At 47.2% G+C, this 14,109-nt stretch overlaps 1 protein-coding gene across 1 annotated transcript in view; it reads right to left on the bottom strand.

The window, feature by feature from the left end:
- LOC126291637 (juvenile hormone esterase-like) overlaps positions 1 to 14,109 on the bottom strand; it is a 156,306-nt gene that overhangs the window by 57,454 nt on the left and 84,743 nt on the right. The window contains exons 5-6 of the mRNA XM_049985206.1: positions 12,264 to 12,463; positions 826 to 997 (exon numbers count right to left, since the gene is read on the bottom strand). Coding sequence (XP_049841163.1) covers positions 826 to 997; positions 12,264 to 12,463 — 372 coding nt within the window. The remainder of the gene's footprint in view (positions 1 to 825; positions 998 to 12,263; positions 12,464 to 14,109) is intronic.

Here is a 14,109-nt window from a genome sequence, read left to right as displayed (position 1 = left end):
TTACTTGTTGTTCATCTTGACCATATAACTTCTTTTAGACACTATCCATTCCATACAAATGCTTTTGCAAATTCTTTGCTTCTGTGACAGAGTGAAATGTTCTCACTGGAGCTCTCGGTCTTTATTTCTTTTCACTGAACTTGAATCCCCTTTCCAATTTTGTGTTTGGTTTTCAGACTGAGTAACATTTGTGTCACTCCCTTCTCAGCCACTACTTGCCCTTCTTGTCCTGTCACTCTTGCAGCTACCTTCTAGTTTCCTTTGAAGCTTCAAATAGCCCTTCACTACCTATGTTAACCCCTGTCCCTTCTGAATTTCGAAGAGTATATTGCAGTCTGTGAAAAGCTCATCTTGAGGTTGAATCTCTTCTGGCCGTGTCTGCTTAAAAACAGAATAGCTTTTGGAAAGGGTCCATCTTGAGTAAAACACAATTTTATCTTTGCTTCTATTTCCCGCACAGGTTTTGCTGAAGTTTCAGCATCATCAGTGGACTTTATTTTCCTGTGGGTTTCCTATTTTTTTTTATTCCACTTGTGTTGTTTCACAGATGGGCACTTTTTCTGTGAAGAGTTGCATTATGCAACTTTGAGTGTCATTGTTTACGATTTACGAAAATAAGATGGCGGACAGTCGAACAGATGAAGCTGAATGCAAAACACGTTAAGTTGATTGGGCGGTAGTTCTCGCACGTTCCTTCCTTTGCTGTCTTTGGGATTATGTGGACGATACTTTTCCGAAAGTCTGATCAATAGAACAAATCGGCATTGACTCTTCAGTGGTCCAGCAAGAGACTGACTCTGACTCCGGTGCTTGGTGTGTACGCACCTAAGGCGGTGACCGATCCTTCGAAGTCGCAGACGCCGACGATGAACGGAACTGGCTGGAAGTCCCCGCTGAGCATGATGTCTGTGGGGTGGCGCGTCATGAAGGCTCCACCCTCGGCGTCTGGAGGCTCCAGGGTGCCTACGAACGGGAAGATACAGCTGCGGGCCTTGTCCTGGGAACATGAACCGACGAGCCAAAACATTACGGCCACCTGCTGAATAGCATGCTGTTACGCTTTTCAAACACAGTACAACAGATTCTGCTTAGCACGGATTCTACAAGTTCTTGACAGGATTGCAGAAGTATGTGGCCTCAGATGTCTTTGCACAGGTAGAGTAATTCCTGAAAATTGTGGAATGGTAGTTTACAGGCATGTAGCTGGTGCCCGACATGTGTTCAAATGGATACAGATCAGGCACATTTGCTGACTGAGACATCAATGTGAGTTCAGTGTAATGCCCCTCAAATCACTGCAGCACGATTCTGACCTTGAAACACGGGCAGTTATCCTGCTGGAAGATGTCATCGCTGTAGGGGTCACTTGAAGCATGAAGCGGTACAGTGATGTTCACGTAGTTTGCTGCTATCACGATACCATCGATTACCGCCACAGATCCCATGGAAGCCCAACTCAGTGTACCCCATGGCATAATTCTGCCCACACTGGCCTGCATCTGAGGAGCGGTGCGCGTTTCGTGCAGCCCTCCTCCCGAATGACGGCGTGTAAGTACCCGACCATCTACCTGGTGTACAAAGAAGTGTGATTAATTCTACAGGCGATACGTTTCTGTCGATCCATGCTGAAAACAAAGGGACACCAAGCCTATTCCAATCATAACTGACGATGTCGTTGGGCCAATACGGGAACACGCAGGGTTCGTGTGAGGTGGAGCACCATGTTCCACAATGACTCTTGAACTTTGTGCTCCAAAACACTTGTGTCGGCACCAGCATAGTACTCTGTCGTCAGGTCTGCCACAGATCACTGCCTACCCGGACTACACACTTGGGGTTCCTCCACCCTCTGTGTTTTGTGGTGGTCGTCCAGTACCGTACGGCCTGCTCATCACTTCACGCTCCTCCAACCACTTTCCACAGCTGCTCACGACAACAGTACGCCGACAGGCGATCAGCTTCACTGTTTCGGAGAGTCTCGTTTCCAGCAATAGCACCACAACAAAGTGCCCTTTTCCGAAACCGTTAATATCAATGGATTTCCGCATCTGCGGCCCGTATCTTCGCTACAGTGACTGTCCATTGGCCTCTATTCTCCTTACATTCTTTCCTTACTGCGTCTCGTGCCTGCAACACCATCAGGGGGCATTCATCTGGGAGGTAGGGCAATGTTCATAATGTCTTAGCTCATCAATAAATAAATGTCGTGTGACTAGTGTTTCCCGTCGGGTAGACCGCTCGCCTGGTGCAAGTCTTTCGATTTGACGCCACTTCGGCGACTTGCGCGTCGATGGGGATGAAATGATGATGACTAGGACAACACAACGCCCAGTCCCTGAGCGGAGAAAATCTCCTATGCAGCCGGGAATCGAAGCCGGGCCCTTAGGATTCACATTCTCTCGTGTCGACCACTCAGCTACCAGGAGCGGACTTGGCTCATCAATGTAGAGCCCCCGTTTAGAGCTGACCTTGCCAAGTCGTTGCCAAGAAAATACGCGACACTGTGCCCAGAAAAGGACGTGCAGAGCCGCTAGTTTCCTCTAATGGATTATCAGCTCACCTGATAAAATACTAGACACCTCGTTAAAAGAGCCCACTAACGCTGTGGAGGTGTAGGCTGGTTGGAACTGGTACTGGCTGATCTCGCGACCGCCTATGGACATTTACAACTACATGCTACACAAGCCGTCATACGGTGCACACGCTGTATACTGGGCCACTGCTAGTCATTTCCTCTCCTGTTGCGCTCACAAAGACAGTGAGGGAAAGATGACTGTCTATTTGCCTCTGTACGAACCCTCTTATCTTCGTAGTCCTTAAGCGAAATGCTCGCTGGCGGCAGTAAGATCGTTCTGCAGCCAGCTTCAAATTCTGGTTCTCTAACGTTTGTCAATAGAGGAATGATAATTAAATCCTGACCCTAAGCAGCCGACATCAACGGTGTAAGACCTCCATTGCTAACATATTCCGACGTCACAATCAAATTCCGCACATCAAGACGCTTCATTCGAACCCGAACTCGATAAGGTAAAGTCAATGTTGTATGAATTCATGTAAACGATATGCAAATAACAAGTGCACGCAGGGGTTGAAATACTCGAGGCTGGCATACACACATAAATTCCAGACACGACGGTCACAGGAGCTTTTAGTTCGAGACAGGCAGACCACACACCGGGAGGCCGGTCCTCTCAGAGGACGAGTCAACCTCGGCTGCCCATGCAGCAGACAGCGTGTGCCCGAGCGAAAGGGGGAACGGCACCGTGTTCGGCTTAAAAGCAAATTCCGCTACATTGTCTGGGAGCGTACAACCTACGCATTTTTTACACATAGCACGCAGTTTCAGAGATTTCCGCAGGGAGACAGCAAACGCCAAACGCCGATACTACAGATTTCCGGATTGGTCGTCTTAAACGAAACGTCATTCTCTACATCTACACCTACATCCATACTCCGCAAGCCACCTGACGGTGTGTGGCGGAGAGTACCTTGAGTACCTCTATCGGTTCTCACTTCTATTCCAGTCTCGTATTGTACGTGGAAAGAATGATTGTCGGTATGCTTCTGTGTGAGCTCTAACCTCTCTGATTTTATCCTCATGGTCTCTTTGCGAGATATACGTAGGAGGGAGCAATATACTGCTTGACTCTTCGGTGAAGGTATGTTCTCGAAACTTCAACAAAAGCCCGTACCGAGCTACTGAGCGTCTCTCCTGCAGAGTCTTCCACTGGAGATTAGCTATCATCACTGTAAGGCTTTCGCGATTACTAAATGATCCTGTATCGAAACGCGATTCTCACCATTGAATCTTCTCTATCTCTTCTATCAACCCTATCTGGTACGGATCCCACAATGCTGAACAGCATTCAAGCAGTGGGCGAACAAGCTTACTGTAACCTACTTCCTTTGTTTTCGGATTGCATTTCCTTTGGATTCTTCCAAGGAATCTCACTCTGGCATCTGCTTTACCAAAGATTAAAAAGATGATAATTCCATTGTATATCACTCGTAACGCGTACTCCCAGATAATTTATGGAATTAACTGCTTCCAGTTGCTGACCTGGTATTTTGTAGCTAAATGATAAGGGATCTATCTTTCTATGTACTCGCAGCACATTACACTTGTCTACATTGAGATTCAATTGCCATTCCCTGCACCATGCGGCAATTCGCTTCAGATCCTCCTGCATTTCAGTACAAATTTCCATTGTTACAACCTCTCGGTATACCAGAGCATCATCCGCAAAAAGCCTCAGTGAACTTCCGAAGTCACCCACAAGGTCAGTTATGTATAATTGTGAATAGCAACGGTCCTACGACGCTCCCCTCCGGCACACCTGAAATCACTCTTACTTTGGAAGACTTCTCTCCATTGAGAATAACATGCTGCGTTCTGTTATCTAGGAACTCTTCAATTCTATCACACAATTGGTCTGATAGTCCATAAGCTCTTACTTTGTTCATTAAACGACTGTGGGGAACTGTGTCAAACGCCTTGCGGAAGTCAAGAAACACGGCATCTACCTGTGAACCAGTGTCTATGGCCCTCTGAGTCTCGTGGACGAATAGCGCGAGCTGGGTTTCACACGACCCTCTTCTTCGAAACCCATGCTGATTCCTAGAGAGTAGATTTCGTGTCTCCAGAGAAGTCATTATACTCGAACATAATACGTGTTCCAAAATTCTACAACTGATCGACGTTAGGGGTATAGGTCTATAGTTCTGCACATCTGTTCGACGTCCCTTCTTGAAAACGGGGATGACCTGTGCCCTTTTCCAATCCTTTGGAACGCTACGTTCTTCTAGAGACCTACGGTACACGGCTGCAAGAAGGGGGGCAAGTTCCTTCACGTACTCTGTGTAAAATCTAACTGGTATCCCATCAGGTCCAGCGGCCTTTCCTGTTTTGAGCGCTTTTAATTGTTTCTCTATTCTTATGTCGTCTATTTTGACATCTAACATTTTGTCAACTGTGCGACAATCTAGAGAAGCAACTACAGTGCAGTCTTCCTCTGTGAAACAGCTTCGGAAAAAGACATTCAGTATTTCGGTCTTTAGTCTGTCATCCTCTGTTTCAGTACCATTTTGGCCACAGAGTGTCTGGACATTTTGTTTTGATCCACCTACCGCTTTGACATAAAACCAAAATTTCTTGGGATTTTCTGCCAAGTCAGTACATAAAACTTTACTTTCGAATTCATTCAACGTCTCTCGCATAGCCCTCCTCACACTACATTTCGATTCGCGTAATTTTTGTTTGTCTGCAAGGCGTTGGCTATGTTTATGCTTGCTGTGAAGTTCCCTTTGCTTCCACAGCAGTTTTCTAACTCGGTTGTTGTACCACGGTGGCTCTTTTCCATCTCTTACGTTCTTGCTTGGCACATACTCATCTAACGCATATTGTACGATGGTTTTGAACTTTGTCCACTGATCCTCAACACTATCTGTACTTGAGACAAAATTTTCGTGTTGAGCCGTCAGGTACTCTGTAATCTGCGTTTTGTAACTTTTGCTAAACAGAAAAATCTTCCTACCTTTTTTAATATTTCTACAGTCCTGGAAATGGAAAAAAGAACACATTGACACCGGTGTCTCAGACCCACCATACTTGCTCCGGACACTGCGAGAGGGCTGTACAAGCAATGATCACACGCACGGCACAGCGGACACACCAGGAACCGCGGTGTTGGCCGTCGAATGGCGCTAGCTGCGCAGCATTTCTGCATCGCCGCCGTCAGTGTCAGCTAGTTTGCCGTGGCATACGGAGCTCCATCGCAGTCTTTAACACTGGTAGCATGCCGCGACAGCGTGGACGTGAACCGTATGTGCAGTTGACGGACTTTGAGCGAGGGCGTATAGTGGGCATGCGGGAGGCCGGGTGGACGTACCGCCGAATTGCTCAACACGTGGGGCATGAGGTCTTCACAATACATTCATGTTGTCGCCAGTGGTCGGCGGAAAGTGCACGTGCCCGTCGACCTGGGACCGGACCGCAGCGACGCACGGATGCACGCCAAGACCGTAGGATCCTACGCAGTGCCGTAGGGGACCGCACCGCCACTTCCCAGCAAATTAGGGACACTGTGCTCCTGGGGTATCGGCGAGGACCATTCGCAACCGTCTCCATGAAGCTGGGCTACGGTCCCGCACACCGTTAGGCCGTCTTCCGCTCACGCCCCAACATCGTGCAGCCCGCCTCCAGTGGTGTCGCGACAGGTGTGAATGGAGGGACGAATGGAGACGTGTCGTCTTCAGCGATGAGAGTTGCTTCTGCCTCGGTGCCAATGATGGTCGTATGCGTGTTTGGCGCCGTGCAGGTGAGCGCCACAATCAGGACTGCATACGACCGAGGCACACAGGGCCAACACCCAGCACCATGGTGTGGGGAGCGATCTCCTACACTGGCCGTACACCTCTGGCGATCGTCGACACTGAATAGTGCACGGTACATTCAAACCGTCATCGAACCCATCGTTCTACCATTCCTAGATCGGCAAGGGAACTTGCTGTTCCAACAGGACAACGCATGTCCGCATGTATCCCGTGCCACCCAACGTGCTCTAGAAGGTGTAAGTCAAATACCCTGGCCAGCAAGATCTCCGGATCTGTCCCCCATTGAGCATGTTTGGGACTGGATGAAGTGTCGTCTCACGCGGTCTGCACGTCCAGCACGAACCCTGGTCCAACTGAGGCGCCAGGTGGAAATGGCATGGCAAGCCGTTCCACAGGACTACATCCAGCATCTCTACGATCGTCTCCATGGGAGAATAGCAGCCTGCATTGCTGCGAAAGGTGGATATACACTGTACTAGTGCCGACATTGTGCATGCTCTGTTGCCTGTGTCTATGTGCCTGTGGTTCTGACAGTGTGATCATGTGATGTATCTGACCCCAGGAATGTGTCAATAAAGTTTCCCCTTCCTGGGACAATGAATTCACGGTGTTCTTATTTCAATTTCCAGGAGTGTATTTACGGCTGAAATCATCGATGCAGTAACCGCTTTATGATCGCTGATTCCCTGTTCTGCACTAACTGTTTCAAATAGTTCGGGTCTGTTTGTCACCAGGAGGTCTAATATGTTATCGCCACGAGTCGGTTCTCTGTTTAACTGCTCAAGGTAGTTTTCAGATAATGCACTTTAAAAAATTTCACTGTATTATTTGTCCCTGCCACCCGTTATGAACGTTTGAGTGTCCCAGTCTATATCCGTCAAATTAAAATCTCCACCCAGAACTTAACATGGTGTGGAAATCTACTCGAAATATTTTGCAAATTATCCTTCAGGTGTTCAGCCACAACAGCTGCTGAGCCTGGGGGCCTATAGACACATCCAATTACCATGTCTGAGCCAGCATTAACCGTGACCTTCGTCCAAATTATTTCACATTTCGGATCTCCGTCAATTTCCGTCGATACTATTGCACTTCTTATCGGTATAAACACGCCTCCCCCTTCACTGTCCAGCCTGTCTCTGCTGCATACATCCCAATATCTGAGTTTAGGATTTAATTACTGTTTACGTCTGGTTTTAGCCAACTTTCTGTCCCTAGTACTATATGGGCGTTGTGACCGTTTATTAATGAGAGAAGTTCTGGGACCTTTCTATATACGCTCCTGCAGTTTACTATTAGCACATTAATATTGTTATTCCTTGTTGCGTTTTGCCTACTCGTACCTTGCCGCGTCTCCGGAGGCGTCTAGTCGGGCCTAGGGAGGGAATTCTCTAACCTAAAAAACCCACATGTGCACTCCACACGTACTCAGCTACCCTTGTAGCCGCTTCCTGCGAGTAGTAAACGCCTGTTCAGGGGGACCCTACATTTCTCCACCCGATAGCAGAATTTGTCCCGTTTTAGAAGAGCAATGCTGATTGGCAGACGATATTTCTGACGCCTTGAGCTGGAGGGGTAATGGAAGAGATCGAAAGATATACCCCTTCACGTCTGGCATGGAGAGGCGCCGTTCCGTTTTCGCTCTTGGAGCGAGGAACAAGTCTCTCTTGAGTACTTCACTGGGAGAGCACCTCTGTCGAGAGCGAATCGAAGTGCGACTCTATATTGAGTCCTTGCGATTAAGTGTTGTTCACTGTGTTGGCCGACACACTTATTGTGGGGTGTGAACAGACCGAGTTAAACGCCTGCGAGCGAATTTTTGAGTGGCATCGCGGAGGACTGGTTATGTGACCGGTGTACCACGCCAATAGTTAGACTAAGGGCGAATAGGAGTCCATGACTTCATCAAGGCGTAGGGAGAGTTTGACTGGCGGAGGTCAGTTGAGATTGAACGAGAGTTATCTTATTTGTCAGCAGCGAGCGGCGCAGACAGCAGTCATCGCAGCTTACGCTACTGTGCGCTACAGCTATTGCGAGCCCCATATTTCCTCCACAACAGTACACTTCACTGCATTTCACATGCGACAGCCTCGACTGTACCTAGCACCATTCTAAAGGATAATTATTCAAGTTGAGCAGGCGCCCCTCTCAGCCATTCTGCGAAGTCAATAACAATCTTAAACTTTGTATAGAAATTTCATTAGCAAATCCTATCCTTGAGAGGTAACTTCACATTCCGAAAAGAACCAGGATATAACTTGTTCAATTCGTAACTAAAAGTGCCATTGTGATTTCTCAGAATTTTTGGAAAATTAATAATAATGTTCGTTAGTTTGATGTTTTTATTACATTAACCAGCACTACTCCAGTAGCCAAGTATCCCACTAGTTACGTAAAACATTTTGTGAATTTGTGTGTCATTTCCATACAGCGGACGACTCCAGAAGATATTTATTGCTGAAAGTTTTTCAGGCATTTCTCTTTAGAACGTTAGGAGCGTCTGTCTGACTTCTGTAGTACTGTGGGGGTGGAAATTGCATCTTGCAGGAGCCACAGGGTAAAGGGTACATCTCAGATTAATGCGTTGCACAGAATAACAGAATAGCAGATAAACCCCACCACACAACGGGGCAGTTGAAAATGTGTGCCCCGAACGGGACTCGCACCCGGGATCTCCTGCTTACATGGCAGACGCTCTATCCATCTGAGCCACCGAGTGCACAGAGGATAGTGCGACTGCAGGGACTTATCCCTTGCACGCTTCCCGTGAGGCCCACATTCCCGACTTAATCGCCACACACTGTAGTTGTACTATGTAGATACCATCTCGATATTTGTCGATAGTGTTCCTCGAAGAAAATGTCGCCTTCCCTCCAGGGCTTCCCGCCTGAATTCCTGAACCATCTCTGTTATACTTGCGAGTTCGTCAAACCCGTCACTAACAAAGGTGGCAGCCCACCACTGAATTGCTCCGTCGTCATCGTTCAATCCGACCTGGTGCGTACCCGAAACTCTCTAGCGGTACTACAGTACTGGTCCCGCTAGTGTACCGTATGCTGTCTCCTTTATGAATCAATTACACTTCCCAATAATTCTCCCAATCAACCGCGATCGACCATTCGCATTATCTACAACAATTCTTACATAATCATTCCAGTCCATACACTATGTGATCAAAGGTATCTGGACACCTGGCTGAAAATGACTTACAAGTTCGTGACGCCCTCCATCGGTAATGGTTGAATTCAGTATAGTGTTGGCCCACCCATAGCCTTGATGACAGTATCCACTTCGCAGGCATACGTTCAATTATGTGCTTCACGAGATGCTGCACTGAAGAGAGGTATCGATGTCGGTCGGTGAGGCCTGGCACGAAACAGCATTCCAAAACATGCGAAACGTGTTCTGTAGGATTCAGGTCAGGACTCTGTGCAGGCCAGTCCATTACAGGGATGCTATTGTCGTCTAACCACTCTGCCACAAGCCGTGCATTATGAACAGGTGTTCGATCGTGTTGAAAGAGGCAATCGCCATCCCCGACTTGCTCTTCAACAGCGGGAAGCCAGAAGGTGCTTACAATATCAATGTAGACCTGCGCTGTGATAGTGCCACGCAAAAAACAAAAAAAAAACAAGGGGTGCAAGCCCCCTCCATGAAAAGCATGACAACACCATAACACCAGCGCATCAGAATTTTACCGTTGGCACTACCCACGCTGGCAGATGACGTTCAGTGGGCATTCACCACACCCACACCCTGCCATCGGATCGCCAAATCGTGTACGGTGATTCGTCACTCCACACAACGTTATTCCACTGTTGAGTTGTCCAATGTTAACGCTCCTTACACCAAGCGAGGCGTCGTTTGCCATTTATCGCCGTGAGGTGTGGCTTATGAGCAGCCGCTCGACCATGAAATTCAAGTTTTCTCATTTGCTGCCTAACTGTCATAGTACTTGTAATGGATGCTGATGCAGTTTGGAATTCCTTTGTCGCGGTCTGGATGGATAGGATTCTCTTCAACTGCCGGCGGTCTCTGTCAGTCAACAGAAGATATTGCCCTTTATGCCTTTGTGCTGGACGTGTCCCTTCGCGTTTGCATTTCTCTATCACATCGGAAGCAGCGGAATTAGGGATGCATAGGAGTGTGGAAATCTCGCGAGGAGACGTATGACACAAGTGACACCCAATCAGCTGACGACGTTCGAAGTCCGTGAATTCGGCAGACCGCCCCATTCTGCTCTCTCACGATGTCTAATGACTACTGAGGTCTCTGATATGAAGTACCTGGCAGTAGGAGGCGACACAGTGCATCTAATATGAGAAACGTATGTTTTTGGGAGTGTCCGGATCCTTTTCATCACATAGTGTACGTACGTGGCTTGATGGACAATCAGGGTCCCTTATGCACCTAGACTGGTAGTCTAAACCATTCATTCTTAATCCCACTGGAAACGTCCTGTAATGTCCGTAGGCATGTACACAAACCCCAATATTTCTTAGATCTGTGGGATCTGATCCTTAATGAGTGGTTTAGCTGGATATGGAGTACCTCAAAAATATTTGCGAACATTCTTGCTAGCAGAATTGAGGTCATTATCAAGGGAAGAGGGGTACTGTTCGCTTTTGTCTTTTCAGTATGCAAAGAATCGAGATGGGAAGTCAGTGCACGCGAAATTCTCTTTACTCTTTTTCTCAGAAGAATCCACCTCCGAAGACGAGGTCACTAATGCCCACCTGCATGCTGGCACTCGTGTCGGTGGTAAGCTGAATCCTGTTGATGGAAAACTATTACCACCAGCATTTACACGGCCAGGGGAGCAGAGGTGGTGGCTCAAAGGATGTCAAATGAAACATCTTTTAGCTGTCTAAATTTCCTAACATTTTATTAGGCTACCAGTTTCGGCGATGTATCACACCACAGTAATGCCCCCTAACGGACGTGTAGAAAGATTCCAACATCAATTCCAGTCAAAATAGGGGCCAGCACTCAAAGACTGGTGTCTGTAGATGTTTGATACAGAGATCACTTCAACATTATCAGAACATTGACAGAAAAACCCGCCTCCATAGACGACGTCACTAACGCTCATCTGTGCAGTGGCACACGACTCGCTGGTAAGCCAGTTCGAATCCTGGTGGTGGAAAATTTTCGCTACCAGTATTTATACAGATAGGAGGCAAGGATGGTGCCTTAATGAATGACGGTGATGATGATGATGTTGAAGTGATGGCTGTATCAAAAATCTACAGATAATAGTCTTTGAATGCTGCCCCCTACTTTGACCAGAACTGAGGTTGGAATCTTCCTAAACGTAATAAGATGGCACAATACATAACCGAAAATGGCAGCCCAACAAAATAACAGTTTGGAAATTTAGAGGCCTGAAAGGTGAAGAGCCGAGGCCCCGCAACCATATGGACATACGATGGCATAAAGTTTCTGATGACCAGTGTTTGCGCTGATATCCTGGATTAAATTCTAAACCTCTCAAGGGGTCTCATGAAATGAGGGAGTGTGGCGCTGTTGATCCATTAATCGAATGGGGCCTGTAGACGTGGTGATCCCCTTGGTAGTGTCTGACACCAGCAGGCTATGTGCTGGCACGACAAAAACACAGCGCAGTGTACAAACAATTATGAGAGGCATCGACACGGCACGATGCGCACTTGACATGTTATAAAACATCGGAGGAAGGCAAAGGCAAACCACCTCCACACGGCATCTGCCTACAACAACGACGAAGGACTACTGTGTTTCCTCCTCTACACCCAGACCTCGAGTATACGACTGCTTTTCTTCTCACAAAAAATAAGTTTGGTGACACATTATGAAATATCTTTTTTAAACACACACACATAACAAACATACATACATACAGACAGAGAGAGAGGTGCTTACATTGTTGACACTGAAATGTGGTGCAGTACCTCTTCTGTACGGCCGAATATGGCGCTCTCCTGCAGCAGCCTGTCAGGCAGCTTCCTGAGGAACTCCACCAGCTCCTTGGAGTCCTGCGTCTTCAGGCCGAGGTGCTCTCCCAGTAAGAAGGACCTCGCGCGCACATCCTTCGTGAACGCCCCATCCCCTGTCGCCACTCCACTCTGGGCGATGGCTCTTCGGAACAGACCTGCCATACCGAAATCTGCTAAAGTGACCTTACGTTTACATTGTAACGTCCTCTTAGAAAAATTAATGAATTACTGTGCTGATAAACCCCTACGTTATTTGATTTTCAAACAGCTGAGAAAAACTGAATGTACTCAGACATTCACTAAAGTGACACACAATATTTTTAGCGCAACGCAATCTGACTTTCAGTAATCCCTACAAAAGAATGGCCCTGACTAACAATAACCTATACCTTTTATGTATTCTTACCTCACAAAAATCTTCGTTACTCGAACTACTGCAGTACAGCGAGCGCCACTACTGCCAGCTAAATAAAAGATTCAAACTACTGAAGGCACTAACTACTGATAGGCATAGTTAGCAAATAAAAGATTTTGATGGAGAACTAACAATGCATTTACCTTAATAGTGTTCAAAAGTCATAATATGTATATATCAGTTCATGACATCCAGTCTTACAAATTTACTGTCTCTGATGGACACACGTCCAGATCATCCGCTCTCAAAACTCCACCATCTCACTCCCCACATCCACCACTGCTGGCGGCTCACCTCCAACTGCGCAACGCCACGCGCTGTTAACATCCAGCTGCCCAACACTACAATAGCAAATTTCAACAATGCAAACCAGCCACAGACTGCACACAGCACAGTCAGTGATTTTCATACAGAGGGCAAAGTGGCTTTACCAATAAAAAAACCTAAACAGCCTACTTACAACATTTATGTATCTACATCTGGATTTATAGACACATCTGCATCATCATCTACATCCACATTTAAATTTACATTTGCATCTACAGTTGGATTTCTAGATACATCTGTATCACCATCTACATCTACATCTACATCTTCGTATACATCTGTATCTACAATAATATCTGCGTCTACATCTTCATCACTGTCTATATGTATATTTACATCTGCATCTGCGTCTGCACCTGCACCTGCATGGAAATCTAAATCTACTTTTAAATCTGCATCTACATCTAAATCTACATGTGCACCACATAATCTGCCTTTGCAGATGTGTTTACAGCACAGTGTTTGGTGCTTTCTACCGCAGCTGGTCATTCCGTTTCTTATTCCAATGCCGGCTAGAGTGGCCGAGCGGTTCTAGGCGCTTCAGTCTGGAATCGAGCGACCGCTAGAGTCGCAGGTTCGAATCTTGCCTCGGGCATAGATGTGTGTGATGTCCTTAGGTTAGTTAGGGTTAACTAGTTCTCAGTTCTAGGAGACTGATGACCTCACATGTTGTTCCATAGTGCTCAGAGCCATTTGACACAGTTGTAGCCAGTATGGCTCTGTAAGGACCCTAATCTCCCTTGTATTGTATTATATTGTATGTCGACGACTACCGCAGTCCACTTCACCCCTCCGCCGCTCCACACCGAACCACTCTTTCAGGGTTATTGTGCGGTTCAGCCCCCGGTGGATTCCCCCCCCCCCCCCCCTTAATACCAAGGAATGTCTCACACCAGACAACTGTAACCCCTACGTTTCCGTTGTGAAGGTGGTGTACGCGTACAGGAAGAACTTGTCTGCGCAGCAATCACCGACATAGTGTAGCTGAGGCGGAATAAGGGGAACCAGCCCTCATTCGCCGAGGCAGATGGAAAACCGCCTAAAAACCATCCACAGACT

Source organism: Schistocerca gregaria, chromosome 9, assembly GCF_023897955.1.
Source record: "Schistocerca gregaria isolate iqSchGreg1 chromosome 9, iqSchGreg1.2, whole genome shotgun sequence".
NCBI classification, from domain to species: Eukaryota; Metazoa; Arthropoda; class Insecta; order Orthoptera; family Acrididae; genus Schistocerca; species Schistocerca gregaria.
Note: the sequence above shows the minus strand (reverse complement) of the source record. Positions and strands in the feature narration are given on the sequence as shown.